The sequence below is a fragment of the Aquila chrysaetos genome, chromosome 15 (assembly GCF_900496995.4).
Source record: "Aquila chrysaetos chrysaetos chromosome 15, bAquChr1.4, whole genome shotgun sequence".
In the NCBI taxonomy this organism is placed as follows: domain Eukaryota; kingdom Metazoa; phylum Chordata; class Aves; order Accipitriformes; family Accipitridae; genus Aquila; species Aquila chrysaetos.
In genome coordinates, this window is record NC_044018.1 from 12,391,563 (window position 1) to 12,410,879 (window position 19,317).

Genomic DNA, 19,317 nt, shown 5'->3' on the forward strand with positions numbered 1-19,317 from the left:
TAAATCTCTGTCCTGAGCATTACCTTGTGGTTTTGCCTTGGCACGTTTGCTTACAACATGCTGGCTTGAGTTTCAGCTTCCTCAGAATGGTATCCACAAATTTCTCCCCTTCCCATGCTCTGCGCAGACTGTCAGGACAGCTAACTTGGTGTTTCAGCATTTAGGTCTCTTTGTGGCTCTGGGCTTACAGTATATAAACAATTCTCCAATAAACTATTTCAAAAGCTGCTGAAGCATTCACCTCATTCAGCACCATGGAGGGAAATATGAGCCCTAGTAGCAGGCCACAGATTCTGGATCCCAAGAAGAATCTATCCACCCAAAATGTACCAATATTTTTAAAGAACCTGTTAGATTGCAGACAATGCTAAATACAATACCATAAAGTATATTTCTGCCTATTAGCTGCTTATTTAAAATAGGTGTTCTTGACTAAATATTTTTATGGACACTTCCACTAAAAGTGCTGCAAATAATTTTTTCTGTAGAGTCTGTTTGTATAACTGCTATTTCTTTTAAGCACTGCATGGTTTGTATTCATAATGGAAACTTCAATAGCAAAGGCTTCCAAGCCAAGCTAGAGTAATTCCCCCTTTAGTCATTACAGTCTTCATCTACATCAGTAAACAGCACAGTACAATTGATGCAAATACGTAGAGTGGAAGAGTTAGTGTTGAGGACCTGACATCCACATCACACATGTTCTGGACCTTTTACTTCAGACCAAATCTAGCTTATTAGATACAGTAGATCATTAGATACAGTAACACATTAGGTGTGATTCCAGGACACATCTTCTAGTTACGTTTCATTCAAAAAAAACCCAGTTTATGTGCCCCAAGATTGTGCACACCACTCTGTAATTATGATGGAAGTAAGTGGAGATAACCAGGAAATTCACCTCAAAATATTGTTCCTGATACAATCTAAAATGTTTTTGCTCCTTAAGCTGAGATCTTCTACTGTGTGTGAGTAAAAGAAAAGAAGAGCTTTCTTTGAATCTTAGATCACCAACACCCTTTTATCAATACACATGAAAGTGCACCACACAACTCTCATGAACAAAGAAACAGTGTCATCTTAAGAAAATGTAAATCTGAACTGAAGGTAAGTCTTGTATTTTTCTTCCAAATATATTGATTTATGGAAATCTTCAAGAAAATCCAGTTCAGACCAACAGATAAATGTCATCCCTCCCAACTATAAGTTCACACAGAGGAATTACTAATCAATACACGCTTCATACATTTTCACCCTGAATACGCATTAAAAGAACTGAAATGCTGTAAATGTAACCATAACGATTTGGGTCTCCTGCTGGTGGCTCCTCCTGGAAAGATCAAATTTTGCATCTGGGGTTTTGTCTGCAGCCAGCAGCCAGGGCAGGCACAATGTCCTACATAGGAGAAGTCGCCACCACGGCCAACACTCAGACTGTTAGCTCCTCGGAGAGCCCAGGGCCATTATTTTACAAGCATTTCTGTGACAGAAGAAGAAGTAAAGCTCTGGATTTACTACAGCTAATCATATTTCTCCTCTGCAAAATTAGTATTTTGCTCTGTATACAGGCATTATATATAGAATGACAATAAACCGGACTAAATATATGACAGTACCATTACAGAGCAGATCTCAAAACCCATAACTACCAAAGCAAGGGAGACAATCTTATCTGATGTGCATATCTAAAAATATATGAGGTCATAAAACTAAAAGCCAGATATTGCAGCTTAGTAAGACCATAGAGCTGTCTCCAAATTTCAAGAGCAAAATACTGCTGTGCTCTTTGTGTTATTTTTTGCACTACCTTTTTGTAAACATGATATTGAACTTATTCTCTGATATTCCTTCACGAGTAAAGTATCTTGTGAAATATCTGTGAACACTTCAAAAGCCTCTTTGAAGAGAGGAAGTCCTAACAGTTTCGAGCTATTTTCAGAAGATATCTTTCCCTACAACACACAAAATCACACACACAAAAAAATTTCATCCCTTTACTGTGATTTGCCAAAAAGAAAATAATGATTTCTAAAGAGTTAAACAGTTAACGTACTTTATTAGGCACCCATATTTTGTAAAGACCATTTACTCTCCTCAAAAACATGTATGAGAAATGATTAGATGTCTGATCTTGCTGGATATGCATGGAGCACTGTTTAAAATGGAAGCTATAAATTATCAGTTAATAACAAGCACAATACCCGAGGCAGTAAAAATTCTTTCATCTGAAAATAACAGTTATTACAAAGTCAGTCATTTCTTAAGGAAAGGATTGTGAGGCAACATCTTGAGCCGTAAATATTAAAATATGAAGACAGAACCTTATTTATGTAAGCTGGAGTTAGCAGTTTTTGTTAGACCCTTCATTAGAAGGGGCTAGGTAATAATTTGCAGTGATCTGTTTCAAGGCTGAAGAAATTTAGGAAAGGACTGTAGCACGCATTTAAGGGAAAAGACAGATAGTCGCACTTGTCTGCAGAAATTGTCAGTGTACTCAATATTAACTACTTACATTTGAAAGGCTTTTTTATTTTTATTCAGCCTCACATTGTATTTATGAACCATTCTGATCCTACTGTTCATCATCACCATCCAGTATTTTTCCTAATTAAAATTACTTTGAAGTCTCTGACCTTTAGGCAGACACTCGATTCTGAATTAAAATATAATTATCTTTGTAACATGAATACACTTCTTATGCTGCCCCCATGCTCTTCTTATTACAGAATAAATACATAATAAATGTAAGGAAAAGACTACATTGAACTTGATAAAATAATGAAAAAAAAGAAGAAAATAAACCGAGCAGCCTGGTTTGCCTTTCCTATACAACAAGGGCAAAGAGACAGTAGGGAAAAAAATAAAGGCAATACTTAAAATTTAGAGAAAGAAAACCTTTGTGCACAGTGCGTAATTTATCTGCAGGACATACTGCCACGAAACTTCACCACTTTTTCTGAAACCAAAAGAAGGACAGTCTTTCACATGAGTAGGTCCAGCATTCACGCGGTTTATATTCCAGTCGTATTACATGGGTAAAGCGTTGCTTATTGAACAGGACCACAACCACTCTTTGAAGGAGAAAGAGGCCCATAAATTAGAGAGTGCAGAGAATATATTTCTTGTCAGTAAATCACGCTTTTTAAAAAAACTTTTCGTTTAGGTCACTGTAGCTATATGAATCACTGGTGTGATGAGGGTAGCACTTCCCATTTATCTCCTCATCTTCACCATTGCTTCTCCTAGACCACTCCTTAGTCTAAATGACTGGCAGCTCTTGACCATATATATGTTTGCTTTACATTACTTTGCAACCTTTTCTACGGCCAAATAATAGGAACTTAATAAATAACTTACTTTTACGTAGAGCTGCTGAAACTCCTCAAGGTTCAGTCTACCACTTGGACAGTCCTTTAGAAATCCTTTGTACCACTGTTTTAGCTCATGTTCATTGAACTCCGTGCTCTTCACCAGATCTTCCATCACCTCAGGGGCCAGCTTGCTATTCTGTTTCCCCATTCTGCCTTAAGAAGAAATAAATTAATACAATTAGCCAAATTGCTGTGAACATTTTAAACTGGAGTTAGCAACAAAGCTTGAACTCATCACTTGTTTCATACTCAACTGCTGCTTTTAGTCAAATGCAACTTCACGGATTTGCTAGTGAACAGGTACCTGAGTTATGCTTGAATATTAGAGGCTGTAAGTAGTGAAAAAGACAATATTCTTCTTTCATTTAGGAGTCTTAAGGCCTGGAGACAGACTGCTCATTTGCATTCAGATTAAGTAATTTCTAGCTTTTCTTTACACTAAGGCTGAAAAAGATGACTTCACTTATTCTTTGAATTTAACAAAAATTTTTCACAGATTCAGAGATGTCCACAGAATTCCTCTTTATCTTTGTCTTGAAAATCTCTTCTAATACGACAGCCACATTAGCAACTACTCCTCACAGGTACAAGGCTGTGGATAGGCTTGTAACGTACAGCACTACATGTTCCACTGGGAGGAAGCAATGAGAGTCCACATACTTGGTCTCAAAAAATGATGAAACCAAACTGGGTAAATAAATGTAATTCTTATATATATATGCATATATATGTGTATATATACACTTATATATACGTATAGGTATACATATAAGTATACATTTACTGCATAGTTGATACACAACAGTTTCTATTTCATCACTGTTAACTCTGGAGGTATCTACTACATCTCTCATAGACATTTTGTATACACATTTATAAATATTAAACATAAAGCATACAGAAATACAAAATATGCATCTGTGTATAGATGAATACAGTAATTTCAGTACTACTCATGTTGGCCCTTTTGAAATATTTCCAGATCCTTTGATGTTTGACCAAAGATGTCCTGTGAGAGAACTTTTGAGAAACCCTTTTCTTTTAACTTTTCTCCATTCTACTACAGTTTGTTTCATGACAGGAGATGTCTTTCAGTTATTTTTCAATCGGATGACAGACAGTACTTAACTTGTCCTGTACAGAACTGCAAAGAGATAAATAATTTCTTTCCTGAGCCTAGCTTAGCATTTCCATTTTTATCTCCCAGTATAGCATCTGTCTCTAATGACAGCACCATATTGTATGCATTGATTTCTAGTCCATATCACCACCCATTCCTGATATTAACCTATTGCTTTTGCATATTCCCCTACTTCAAAGAGGAAGTTTCCTTCTCCTCTAAAGTACATACTTTGTTCTGTTCCAATGAATCAATATATTTATATAATTTCCTTTACAGGAACATTCCTTGAGCAGGCACAAAGTTAACCATTCCTCCTGGTCTGTGTGTGGCCAACACATCCCCTGGTCCCATACTAGCAGCTGCACCAGGTCCCTTCCTGAAACACCTCACGGACCCTCTCCCCTTTGGCCATGGTCCTCCCCGGCCTGTCCTCACCCCCTCCCACAGCCCCCAGCCCACCAAGACAACCAGGACTGGCAGCAAACCTCTTTGCCAAGACAGCACACGACTTAGCTGCACAAACATCCCCGACACCGAGAAGGAAGGTGTCTTCCGTCAAAGCATTCAGCTGATACAAAGTTGGGAAATTCGGTCATCGGAAAGTACAAAATGCCACAACCCATCGGGCTAGAAACTCCAGCCAGAAACTTCTCAATGCCTTTGTGGCATGGCTGTTAGACAAGTGCGCTGTGCTGTGCACAGATTTAACTGGAGGTGGAAGTGGGGCAGCATTTCTTGGGGTGCTTCCAGCAAGCATATCCTTCCCCAGGCTCTGCATATCCTTCCTCTACCAGCCCTGTGAGATGCTGCAGTGCTTTCTTGCTCGAGGCCCTGCATCTTCTCTGAACTACAAGAACCCGCTGCAAGGACTCACACAGCTGTTAATTAAGGGCAGCACACTGCTTGCTCTAAACTTACTTAGAAGCTTTGCCAAGCTCCCATCCACACGTTTTGGTAAACTTAGCATAAATATGGGAGAGTTCTACCTTTCAGTTAATTGCCACAGGCCTAATTGTACACAGATGTCCAGAAATTAGCTGTTTTGACTAAACGACGGGTTTGCAATTTATAGTATTTAGAACAATTACCACAGCCTTATCTTTGAGGTCCCCATCTTCTCATGTATGACATTGACCTAATTTGGCATAATCTGAGTTTAAATCCCATGGAGTCTAAAAGGATACTAATACAGTTATTTCTCTAGCTCCAACTCAGATGGCTTTTAAGTGAAACAATAGACTGGTTTATTTGTTTTAATCTTTACGGGGCCTGTTTATTTCCCCTTTTTTCTTCTTTAAACTGCGTTACCCTTTGCAGTCATAAGGTGCTTTGCTTAGGACCCAGAGGATCCTTGAAGATTCTCAGCAATTATAGTAACTACCTTAGGTAGATTCATAAGGCATCTTCTGGCTCCCTTAATTTAGTCAAATGTGCTTTTACTTGACTCTTTTCACCTGGATTCTTATCCCTATTAATATTTAACTCAATGACACTTACACATGAAAAAAAGCATCTTCAGTGGGCAAAAATCGGGTGGTTTTGACTGACAGATTTTCTGCAATAGCAACTTTTCTGTATCTATCCTGTTAGCTTTACAGCCCTTGGACCTGGCACTACACAGAGGTGGAAGCAGACAGGACTGTGAATTTCAGCACCATCTTCCAAAGTTAGCTATGTTGTTTTCAGTAATATGGATGTAAAACACTATAGAAAATGGAGTGGGTCTGCACATATGTAAGAACACACGACTAAAGAGCTGGACAAACATATCCATACATAACCTTTTCTAACATCAGTTTGGAGAAACAAGACACCAGTTTTCTGCCTCTGTGATACAGGTCCCTCATTTTGGTCAGCTGCTTGTTCTGCCATAGGTTGTCCAATAAGTCCCAAACACCTTCCAGCCATCCCTGATGTACCTCACCATACAATATCCTCTAGTAAATGAAAACCACAGCTGACATCTTGCTAAACACTTTCAGAAACCATTTGTTCCACAGAACCAAACCAGTATTTAAGGAAGGTATAATTTGGGACTGCTGGGTTCTGTACTCTTACTTGCTGCTCCAGCACAGTAGGGTGCATAATCTGCCGGGCTCTGTCTCTGACGAGGGACTGAACAAGCTGACCAAGCTGGTCACGATGCCTTCCTGTAATTAGAGGCACTCATTCTTTCTTCTCATGTTAAAGTTCTTTTCTTATGGAATTGGATTACAATTTGCAAGAAAGCTCAAGAGTCTCATATAATTATCAAATATAAACTCACACTTCTGGCTGTGGGAGATCCGGCTTATTTGGGAATAAAAACTCAAATACATAGATTATCTAGTTAATCATATTCTAACATCCTCTAGAGTTTCATTGAATCCCTTATTATTATTGAAAAAGTACAATCACCCATTAGCAATGAGTATGCCACTGCCAACACATTTAATTTTCTAAAATGAAAACTATTTTTAATTAACTTATAATCATGATTTCCCAAACATGTTTTTTCCTTGTGAAAATCTATGAATATGCATTAGGAAAAGACAGGAGACAACAGCTGCACAATCACTAAGTTTTCAAGAGGAGGAAAGGTCACTCTGCAAGCATTTCTTTGTTTAGTAAATTTTATTCTTTTAAACTATAAAATTGCTTCCAACTTTCATGCTTCCAATCATGCAATGTGACAATCCAAGCACTGTTACTCATCTTCTGTTGCATTTTCTGATTGGCAAAAACCATGAAAGGGAAGAAAAAACCAAACAAAAAAAAAACAAACAAAAAAGCAACATGCTTCGATTCCAAACCGTCGTGGGGGAGAAATTCACGATAAACAAGGAACCAGGTACATCAGTAAAGGTGTCGAGTCTGCTCCCAGTGAGATTACTCTGGCAGAAGAATGCTTATTAATATTAGCAAGGGCAACACAATCCAAATTAGAGATCAAGAAAAATACTAGAGCTCTACTGTTGTGCCACAAGTAGCAACAGCAATGAAGGTTGAGTTTAAAAACACATCCTCTTGGCTGAAATGCTGCAAAGAGGCTGTCTGCTACGCACAGAAACAAGCTTAAGAGAAATGCTTAGTACAGTAGTACTTCCATACTTCATTAAGTAACACCTTAATAGCTGCTTTTACAGGTCCATAGGAGGGTCAGATTTAAAAGATGGAATTTTATTAAACAACCGATCCCCAACCTGAAGCAGTCCGGGCTGTGCCAGCAGCAGGCAGGGACAATATGAGGATGTATTTGCCTGCTCTTCGCCCCACTGGACCTCGGGAGGTCCATGCCAGCCAGCCCGGGAAGCAGGAAAGGGCTGCAGCAGCAGCTGGAAGTTACTCTAAAATGACTCAGCAGCATGGCTTAGCAAACTGACTTTATATGATTTACTGGGGGCTTTGGAGGTAACGGGCATTAAGTCACATGCAGGAAGAGGGAGACAGTTCCTCCAGTTTTAAGACCATACCTGGTTTTAAAACAGTTTTTCCCTGTTTATATCTTTTTTTATATATTTTTCCTGAAATGCTATCACATGTCCCACACATGCTTGTGCTGTTTCAAAAACTCTCCGCTCTCCACACAGTCATCATCCAAACCTCCTGGCCAATGGCAAGGATTTTTCCCTGGAATATTTTACAGCAATTCCTGCACAGGTTTATCAGGTCTGCCTCTCCCACTTGGCTTGCCAGTACTAAACTGCCACTTTGAGCACAGTTTTACAAACCAAAATTTTATTAAAGACCTAAGAAGTAGAAAAAAAAAAAAAAAGTTAAAGTTCAATAGCAAAACATGACTTACGGAAGCTTGTTTGCTGTTTAAACGATTTCAAACACCCCCAAACTGTCGCTAACACAGCTCCATTCCCACCTGCTTCCTCTTTCCCCTCCTCTCCGTTCCCCTTTGGCCTCCTCGGCAAGTGTTCAAAGGGACGAAGTGCAAATAAATACAACTCTGGCTGTTCCTAAGGAAGAGTAAACTGAGTGCTAATGAAGATCTCATATTTGTGCTGAAAAAGGACCCAAATTCCTTTGAGAAGACAGCACCAACAATGTCCAACCATGCCGCTAAAAACCCAGTTCTGTGTCATTTTGCTTGCTTTCCTTAAACCCACTTATATAAAACCATTTTCTTTCCAAGTTGCATTAGGAAAAGTGTTGCCAGCAGGTTGAGGGAGATGATCTTTTCCCTCTGCTTAGCACTCATAAGACACATCTGGAGTGCTGGGTCCAGTGCTGGGCTCCCTGTACCAGACAGACATGGACTTACAGGAGTCGAGTCCAGCAAAGGGCCACAAAGGTGATGAAGGGACTGGAGCATCTGTCATACAAGGAAAGGCTGAGAGAGCTAGGGCTGTTCAGCCTGGAGAAGAGAAGGCTCAGGGGGTCTTATAAATGTGTGTCTAAATACCCAACGGGGTGAACAAAGATGGCAGAGCCAGCCTCTTCTCAGAGGTGCCCAGAGAGGCAAGAGGCAATGGGCACAAACTGAAATTCAGGAAATTCTGTCTGAATGTAAGAAAATGCTTTTTTACTGTGCAGGTGACCAAACACTAGAAGAGGTTACCCAGAAAAGCTGTGGAGTGTCCATCCTTGAAGATACTCAAAACCAAACTGGACACAGCTCTGAGCAATCATCTCTAGCTGACCCTGCTTGAGCAGGGGGTTGGACTAGAGCATCTCCGGAGGCCCCCTCCAACCTCAGTGATTCTGTGATTCTGTAAAACAGTTAGCGGGAAATGAGGCAATCATACCGCCTAACTTTTGGTATCCACAGTAGCTGCCTAAATTCCCTCCACGCGTAGCTGAGAGAAAAAGGGCTCAGCCGAAGGGTCATTTGGAGAAGATGTGCTGGTGACCGCAGTCACATCCCGCCCCTCACTGACTCCGGCTGTGCAGGGAGATTTGCCTTATGTCCCTGGGCACAGGCACCTAACGGAACGGGGCTACCCCAACTTACCTGAGTATATTTTGCCTGCTTTGACACCTGCCCATGTTCATGCTCCTGTTTTCCCAGGAAACCTGCATGAAGGGGGTAGTCAACCTACACCTCTGCAGCCTCATGAGGTCTGTGCATTAAATGAGTTCCCTTGTATGGTGTATGTTTTTCTTGCTCTTCCCTGGCTCTGGGAAATGGGAATGAGTCGTGTGGACTATGCCAGAAGCAAATGACACCACTCACTTTGCCAGCTCAGCTGTGCTGGCAGGCACTCATTAGGTTGGAAGGAAAGCTGTGGTTCATCCCCACCCCTCTGCCCGCTCCCAGCCCACAAGCTCCCACAGGAACATGCTGACTGCTGGGGACTACATGTGAAATCCAGGCGTTGAGCACGCAAGTGTGGTGGGTGTCTTTGCAATCTTTGATACAATACAAATCCATAAACGGTACATAAAACACTGTATAGACTCCAACATTCATACATATATAGGGGTAACAAAACCTCAAACAATTAAATGCTAAGGAAAGCAGAGAACTAAGTCTGTAATTTACAGTAACAGAATAATTTTCATGTTATTTTTGAGCAGGCTGTTTATCAAATTTCCAGCTGTGTGCTGATAATAACTGTAACTCCTGACAACTCCCAGTATTGTTCCTTTCTCCTCAGGCTAGTCCTGACACTGCCTTTTCTCTACTAATGTCAGCATCAGTGATAGACAGAAGCAGGCTATCAAGCCACACAGATGCTTCATTCCTTCAAATACACTTACTGATTCACAGAAGAAGAAATTTGGAGCCGTAGCCTGTCTTTCACACACAAGAAACCCCACAATCTTATACCCAAATCCCCATGGAAATAAATACCCAAGGAACCATATGTGTGGAAAAGAGGAGGAATTTTCCCATCCAAACCATAAACAAAGGCTAGAACTGAAATGACCTTGTCCAACAGCAGTGCTTCAATGGCAAATGACACCAAGCTGAGTGGTGCAGCTGATACGCTTGAGGGAAGGGATGCCATCCAGAGGGACCTCAACAGGCTTTAGGAGTGGGCCCATGCAAACCTCATGAAGTTCAACAAAGCCAAGTGCAAGGTCCTGCATCTTGGTCAGGGCAATCCCCAGTATCAGTACAGGCTGGGGGATGAAGGGATTGAGAGCAGCCCTGCCGAGAAGGACCTGGGGGTACTGGTGGATGAGCCGGCTGGACATGAGCCAGCAATGTGTGCTCACAGCCCAGAAAGCCAACCGTATCCTGGGCTGCATCAGAAGCAGCGTGGCCAGCAGGTCGAGGGAGGGGATTCTGCCCCTCTGCTCCGCTCGGGTGAGACCCCCCCTGCAGTCCTGCGTTCAGCTCTGGGGTCCTCAGCACAGGAGGGACAGGGACCTGTTGGAGCGGGTCCAGAGGAGGGCCACAAAAACGATCAGAGGGATGGAGCACCTCTCCTATGAGGACCGGCTGAGAGAGTTGGGGTTGTTCAGCCTGGAGCAGGCTCTGGGGAGACCTTACTGCAGCCTTTCAATATATAAAGGGGGCTTACAAGAAAGACAAAGACTTTCAATACTTAAAAGAGCATGTACAAGAAAAATTGAGAGAGACTTTTTACTAGGGGCTGTGGTGACAGGACAAGGGACAATGGTTTTAAACTGAAAGAGGGTAGAATTACATTGGATGTAAGCAAGAAATTTCTTACGATAAGGGTGGTGATACACTGAAACAGGTTGCCCAGAGAAGCTGTGGATGTGCCATCATTGGAAGTATTCAAGGTCAGGTTGGACGGGGCTTTGAGCAACCTGGTCTAGTGGAAGGTGTCCCTGCCCATCGCAGGGGGATTGGACTAGATGATTTTTAAAGGTCCCTTCCAACCCAAACCATTCTATGACTCTATGCTTCCTAGACAACTTGTGAAGCATCTCCTCACATCAGTTGTCAACACAATTTCTAAGCCAGCTTGCATGAAACAGGGATGACCCCAAGCCCTGTCCTATACCTTGCATAGTAGAACCACACTGGACAGGGAAATCCCTTTTTTTCCCCCAATATGAGCAAAAGATGACGATATTTTAGAGGAGAATGTTCTAGTACTGTTGCATGATACCAGACCTTACTATGCTGACACCATGTAAGTACTACACTACTATTAAACCTTTTCAAAAGGGGTCAGTCAGCTTAGAAGGAACTAGTGGTGGCAGCAGTTGTCTTTCTGCCTTCACTGTCTCTCCTGTAAGCCAGCCAACTGGATCCTCTTCAACGACCAGGAGCCTTTACTTCATGACAGACACTGCTTCGTGTTGTGGCACCTGCAGCTCTCCAAAATTCCCACAGGTCAAAGACCCCCTCACTCTGCTCAGTCCCATCCTCCTACTCCTCTCTCAAAACCCATGGATCCAAACACACAGCAGCTCCACGCCTGCGCTTTGCCAGCAAGGAAGAAGGGCTGCAACAACCTGTAGGGGTGGAAGATGTAAGCCATCTCTGTCGGGGCGGAAAAGCCAGGCAAGGAACACCACCCCAGACACTGGCAGAGGCGCCAGGGGCAGAGAGTACCAGACACGGCGAAAGCCTAATCAGGCTGGACAATGCTGAGCCCTGCGGACCGAGCAGGGCCTTGCACTACACAGGCTTCGGAGGTCCCTGCCAACCTCCGTGGCTCTGCGACTCAAGAACTGCAGACATCCTTTCAGTAGTAATTTGGGGAGAAATTGATTATCAGGTATAGGGAGAGTTAATATACTTCCATATTGGTATATTGCCTATCAGTGACCTCAGGAACATGTTGTTGCCCCAACTCAGAGGCAAAACCCACCCTGAACTACCAGCTTTCTCCTTCATACAAAACTTAGGGCTTATTCTAAGTTTTTAATCGAACTTATGCTTCCCATCCCAAAATGATGCGAAGTCCATCAGTGAAAAACTAATACGAATCTGTGTGTGTGTGTTTGTGTAACAACATACTGAAGTTAGAAGCAGTCATAATTTACTGCTGATAACATAAACCTCAAACTAAGGGTGAAACAAACAGGCTAGGTTCTGATTTATATTACACTACAGCAAAAACTGGAATAAATCCAGTGATTTCAGATTACTTTACTGGCTTTACCAAAGATCAGATTTAGGCCTGCAATCTCTCCGTGTAAAAGAAATGGGGAAAAACAGAGAGTAATGACATTAAGGAATGCAATTATCCAACTGAATTGAATAATAAATGGAGAAAAGAGGTTTAAGCAAAAGAAGAGAGATACAATTTTAAATTTTATTTGAAATGAGATGGATATTCAATTAGATTTAAGCAATAAAAAAACATTTGAAAGGGTAAAAGCTGTACAGGAGGATGCTCTAACATAACAACGACTGGTATGTAGGGCTTTTTTTCTCTAGGTGACCAGGAAGCAAAAATTGGATTTATTTCATTAAAAGTGTGGATTTGTTTTCTGTTGAGTCTGGAATAAAACAAAAAGGGAGTTCTCTACATTTTCAACATGAAAAACCAGGGCAATACCAGACTCACCAGTAGCTCCACTGTTGATGCACCCCTGTGGGTCACAGTAGGGGTCTATTCAAAGCCCGATGCTGAAGCTGGCAGCTTGGTTATAAACTAACCTGCAGACATGTGTTCTGAAGTACATCACAGGGTCTTATTTCTGCCCCCTCTTCACATTTGGATTGGGAAACTGCTTACCACATGCCATAGCTGGCTTTCCTCCTTTGCAAGTGGACATAGGAGGAGGTTCTTAGCATAAAGCAGAGTCTTATCTGGGTTGTTCAACACGACATAAGCGCTCAGAAGAGCTTCCAGGCTCTACCACTTAGCTTTAGACTTGGAGAGACAGGGACAAAATCCCTCTTTTGCTTGCTCTTTCTCTCAGTCTCTTTTTAGACCACAGGGAGGAGAGTGTCTGTATTTCTACAGAAAGCTTAGGCTCTGGATGATCAGTGGTCCTTAAGAAAATTTTTGCTTCCTCCTTAACTCTGTTATTTGGCTTTTTTGCATGCCATAACTCAAACTCGTTTTTTTTTTTCTTTTTGATGTCCACTTCTTCTCCAATATTTCAACAAAATTTGGTGACTTATATGCTCTAGAGAAGTTAGTGATTAATTTCTGAAGAGAACAATATGCTTGTTAACGCTGAGTGTCAAACACGTAAGTACATCTGTTGCCATAGTTTCATTTTGCTATTGGCCCAGCTTCTACCAACCATGGTGATCAGTAAGTAACAAGGAGGTGTGAGTTGAGGAAGAAGCCTCACTTTTCAGCAGTGAAATGAGTATTTTCTTCACCAGTCTATTCTCTTCTATTTTGTCGTTGTTAATAATAATCTTAAAATGCATGCAGAACATTTACTGTACCTTTCTGTAGTAATTCATATGCTGAATACCATTCCAATCACCTGATTATCCAGAATGCTCCAACATCAGAGCCTTGATTGCTGTGACAAGTTTGTTATATACCTTATACCAAATATAACAGGTTTTGATTGCTTTCTCTGAGGTTTTATTCTAGAATATGGTTTCCAATGGTTTCCCTCATGAGATGCTCTGATATGTTAACAGAGATATCCATAACCTCTTGGACATCACTAGTTTAGAGTAGCCACTGGAACAAATTACACATCAGCACTGATGATCACTTTCCAAGCCTTGCATTTCAAAAGAGTGGCTTATACAATTTTAGGTATTTCAGGGATCTATCCATTATTCAGTATTCCACCTCTTCTGGGATAGCTGCTGCAAACAGCTGTTTTTGGGGGGAAGATTGACAAGGCATGCCTGAACATTATAGTTTCCCCGAGTAGGTTCCAGTCTTCTCCTGGAACCATGGGACAACATTTATTTAGACTGTAAACATCCATCTAGTTCTGTTTTGCCAAATTATATCAACATTTCCTCTGCCTGAGATACAGAATTTTGTCAATTTGTAGAGACTAATGTTAATTAAAATGCTGCTTTTCTTTGAGATAAACACTATTGATCACTCTTGCTTGGGGATAAAGGTTTTTAGACTTTAGCCATTGCCTTGACCACATTTATGTATATATGCACCAATTTTTTTTCTTAGTTTTTGTTTAAATAAATATTCATGTATTCTGTTGTAATTGCCCATAAAAAAGTAATACATGACTTCTCACCACTTGTATTACAGCAAGTCTTCTTATCTGCTATCAGTTTGCTTTACTGTTAGTTTGAAATGTCACTGTACTTCTTATGTTTGATATGTGCAAAGCCAAATTCTCTAAGTTGGTATGCTTACCAAGAGGTACTTTTACTGCTCACCTTCCAGCCTCATTTTAATATGAGTTTAAATCCATCACATGCCTTTTTAGGACCTCATCTCTGACTCATAAGTCACTGGGCTTTACTTAATGGTACAAGCTTCACTCTTCATTTATATCCATATTTCTCATCACAGCTCTTAAACAATACTGCCCTACTTTTCTGCAAAGGTGGATTAATCACATCAAACGTTAGCTGTTTAAAAAGTCAGTTGTCTTTGGTCCCTCTGCAGTCAATGGAGATGGCCAGAAATTTCACAGTGATTCACCCCATGCAGAGAGAGATGTCTGAAAGAGGCAGGATGAATATATGCAAGCTTATTTTAAGACAGCATGAATCACCTTCTACAAGTGTCTCTTTCTTTCTGCTGCTTGTAGAGGCAGCCTTGTAAACTTGCTTAGATCTGAAACTGGATTTCTAAATGCTTAAAGTGAAGCAAGAAAAATCCTAACTTACTCATTGACAGTGGGTAACCTAGAATCAAAATGCAGTTCCTGATCTCACTAGGAAGCCCATAGATTTGCCAAGGTTGATTGATTGTTATTCGTGTGTACCACAACCTTTATTCAGGTGTGATTAATGCCATTACAAGTACAACATGTTGGTGTACCAAATACACCAACAAGTCTTTCCTGAACTGCTATTTACTTCCATCAAAGCAGTGGAAAAATTAGCTCTTTTCCACCTTTTTCCAGGCACCCCAAAACCAAAATAGTTTTAAGTAGCTGAACTGCAGAGATCGGGCTGCTCAAGATTGTTTCATTATGCCCTTGTCATTCCCTGCTTTTTCCTCAATATAGTTCTTAGCCAAGTAAAGTCCCATCCTCAAAGAGTAAGAAGATATTGTTTATTATTATTAAACACAATATTCTTTTATAAGAAATTTCACCCTGACCATCTAAATGCTATATTAAAGTTTGGTCTTCTCCAACCCATTTCTAATATCCAGCTCTCTCTTTATCCACCACAGCCTCTTTAGCAGCTGTGTCCAGCAGTGCAAGACACTATCTCATTGCTCTGGATTCACAGGGGGAAGCGGGTATGGTGAGCACTGTATGGCCCTCCTCCAGTCTCTGCTGGGATTAACGGCAGCAAGAGCACTGCCTAGATTGTTTCCTCTTTGTTCCCAACTCACAAAGCAGTGACAGGATCTCTTTTTCATCTTGCTCATGCTCCTGTGTCCTGTGATGACAACTACGACTGACAAAGAATGGAGTAAAACTCTGAGTAGGGATATCAGCATATGGCCTATAGTGTTGTGATAATTGAAATAAATATATGCTAACACATACAGATACATTTTAAATCTTTTGGTTCCGTTCAACTTCTGCATGAAAAAGGAACACGTCAGACTCTGGAGTCAGCTCGCTTTTGCACATGCATCAATGACGGCTGTGAACGAGCTGATTTCAACTGATGATTTTGACCTATGTGCTAAACAACTACATTACTAAAAACCACACAACTATATTATGACAGATATTAACAGAAGTGGTTAGCAGGAAAGCAGATTACAGCTTTTTATTTTACTAAAAACCTTTCAAAGTCAAACCAAAGTATTTACATCATTGTGGCTAGTGATCCATTGGTGCAACGCTTGCCCCAAATTCATTATAAACGAATCGTCAGAACTATCCCTTGTGACTGCTTCAGATGGAACATGATTAAATGCAGAGGAAATACATTACTGAGAAGATGAATCATAATTCTGCAGAATGAAATCAATGGTTTTACACTTTTGAGTTGGACATTGAGGAGCGGTCAAAAATGTTACTTATGCAAACAAGTGAGCAAATGAATCATGTAAACAGCCTGAACAAGAAAAATACACTTAAAGTTTGACCAGCTGTAACACTAAATATCAAAGAATTACAGAAGAAAACCTGAAAATGTCTTCTTAAGGTAGAATTTTCAAATAAAAATTCCTTCATTGCATTACCATGAAATGCAAAGTTTTTCCATCACTTTTGATTTTTACGGTTTGGAATAAATGTAGTGATTTTACTTAGAGTGGTTTGATGGCTCATTTGAAATAACATTTTAGTACCTTCAATCTAGTTCTAAGCAGGCAGGCTGGTAACCATCTCACAGCAACGAGAAGACGAGATGCCCTAGCGAGTGTCCATCAGTATGACTTAAGCCACTCAGGTCAAGCCAGCTGCCTAGACACAGGGTGTCCTGGTTCATCCCTGCGTTAGTATCTGCTAGCTCCATGTGGATGTCTCAGACACCTTAGGGCCTTTCACATGGCACTAGACACCTCTGCTTAAGCAGCTGGATCAGTTGAATGAGGTCTTGCCCACCTAATTTCAACAGCTAACTTGAGCCTAACGAACCAGCTAAGTTCCAAAGCGCCCTGTTTTGGCAACAGAGAAAAGCCATCACAGAGAAACCCTGCTCACCTAAATTAATTCATCAAGCTTATATCTATAGGTGCTCCCTCTGGAGTCCATGAAAAATGCCTGCCTTCCCTTACTCCCCACTTACGGTGGGAGGATGGCTTTGTTATGCACCTGAAGGTTAGGTGGGAAATAAGGTGTTTCTGATCTAGCTCAACACGCTGGTGTTAGTGTGCTATGCTGTGTTACACAACAAGCTGTCAGCCTTCCCGTCCACTCATGCTAGCACACACGCAACCGGCAAAGAGCACACGTAGAGTCAGCTGCCATGTCAGCAGTGCCCAAAGGAGAGCTGCTAAGCTCACCTGTTGTTTGTGCCTGTCCACATATTCCGTCCCCTTTGCTATTTTATAGAATAATGCACAAGAAGTCCAAATCATAGTTGATCTCCAAGTCATTTTTCGGCCTTGACTACTATTCTTGATGGACATTGGAGCAAAAAGGTCAAGGTTGGGAAAGTGTGAAACTGAACTGGTCCCATCAGGACCGAATTTAGAAGTATTCATTGTGCTTCCTCCTTTAGGAGTTTCACTTTCCAGAGCTGCCAATATAATTTCTCTCATAAAGCACACAATTAATTGAAAATGTAAAAATTGCTTTAATGCAGATTGAGAACATGAGTTCTTCAGTACAGAGTGTCTCTGTTACATGGGCAAACCCAGCATCAAAAAGCAATAATGCACATAACCATTACCTAGTACTTCCTCATTAATTAGCACACACTAGTACTACTGCGATTTGAAATCAGACTGACAAATAACATAGACGCGTCTCACAAACCCTTCTTCCTGGAAAAATGTAAGTATTTTTACAGACAGAGCTCCTAGCAAGGTTATATATTGAGGGAAAAAAGAATGCACTCTGACATTAATATTGATAGAAACTGCAAAATGAGCAAAAAGGACAAAGCAAAAGGAAAGCTGGCTGTCTCTGAGACTCTATGTCCCCAGTACAGGAACCTCATTATTATTTCATGACCTTAATGGCAAGCCTCTAAGCCCTGTGTATGTCCTTCATAACAAAAAATTAATCACAAACACAAAGCCAAAAATCTTGGATATGCAATAATTGAAAGCTGTTAGGTATTTCTTCTAGTTTTGATTTCATTTATACAGTACAATAGTTCTGAGAGACAGCAAGGTAAAACACACAACTTTTCATAAGTCCCATATATGAATCACAGCATATGGTCTTTCTGTTAAAAGATAAGCCAGGGGGAGGCAGGGAGAGAGAGAAAGCCTCTCATGCTAAAAGACTGCACAATGTTATCATTTTCTACATTAAAAATAATTGGAACAATTTTTTCCAACTGTTTTTCAATGAGAGCTCTACTGGAATAAATTTTTATAACAACTGGGTATTTGTGGCTGTGCTAATAAAACTGAAACACTTGCTCAGCTGAATCCCTGTGTGTGCGCACATGCTTTTTTTTGGTGAAATAATAAAAGATAGACAAAAAATAAGAGAGACACAGAGTCTAAATTTCAGTAGTATTTACCATGGCCAAGAATAAGAAAATCTATACTGAGGAAAGAGGGGGAAACAGAGACCTATACAATGCATCACACATTTGTAGTACCACACCATCCATCAGAACTTCAGTGCCTCAACCTGCAAAGGACAACACGCAAGGTACAGTCTATTGGTTTGTTTGTTGGGTTTTTTTTACTTCAAAGAGATGCTTGCTTTTCAGATACTTTCTAAAATGCTGTTTTTCTAGGACACACAGTTTAGGAGCTATCTTTCTGGCGATGACAGAAAAAGATGGGGAAAAAAAAATGCTAGCAACATATTTGATTTGGACACCAGTGCACTTAGAATTCCTTCAGCAAAGCACATGGGAAGTTGTTACAACGGAGCAGCTCTGGGACGGGCCATAGCAATACATCCAACACAACAGAAAAAAACAATGGTGATGCAGATAAAAAATGAAAGAAAACAAATGAAAGCTATATAAACATTAAAATTATTATGATTACAAAATTCACCAAAAACAGTGTCCAAGTTCCTTGAGTTTATCATCCACCAGGATAAAGCTATTGACAGAGGTTGCTAAGCACAGTCAAGCTGACTCAGAAATCTTTTCAAAGGTCTCAAAAATGCAAATCTGAAATATTAGCCTGCAGTTCCATTAAATTGTCTAGGAAAATAAAATTTTGTTCTGATTCACTGCCCACCTCTGGTAGATAAGGACCCCCTGGGAAAACTACTTTAGAAAACCTAGCATGAAAA

General features: G+C 40.7%; 1 protein-coding gene across 9 annotated transcripts in view; it reads right to left on the reverse strand.

Annotated features, from left to right (window-relative positions):
• Positions 1 to 19,317, reverse strand: part of VSNL1 (visinin like 1) — a 93,589-nt gene that overhangs the window by 49,436 nt on the left and 24,836 nt on the right. For 5 of the 9 annotated variants that reach the window (XM_030036854.1, XM_030036860.1, XM_030036859.1 and 2 more), the window contains exon 2: positions 3,358 to 3,520. In XM_030036854.1, coding sequence (XP_029892714.1) covers positions 3,358 to 3,519 — 162 coding nt within the window. In that variant the 5' untranslated portion in view covers position 3,520. Of the gene's footprint in view, positions 1 to 3,357; positions 3,525 to 8,278; positions 8,298 to 19,317 lie in introns of those variants that run through there. The other 4 variants (XM_030036852.1, XM_030036853.1, XM_030036855.1 and 1 more) reach the window with 2 other exon arrangements.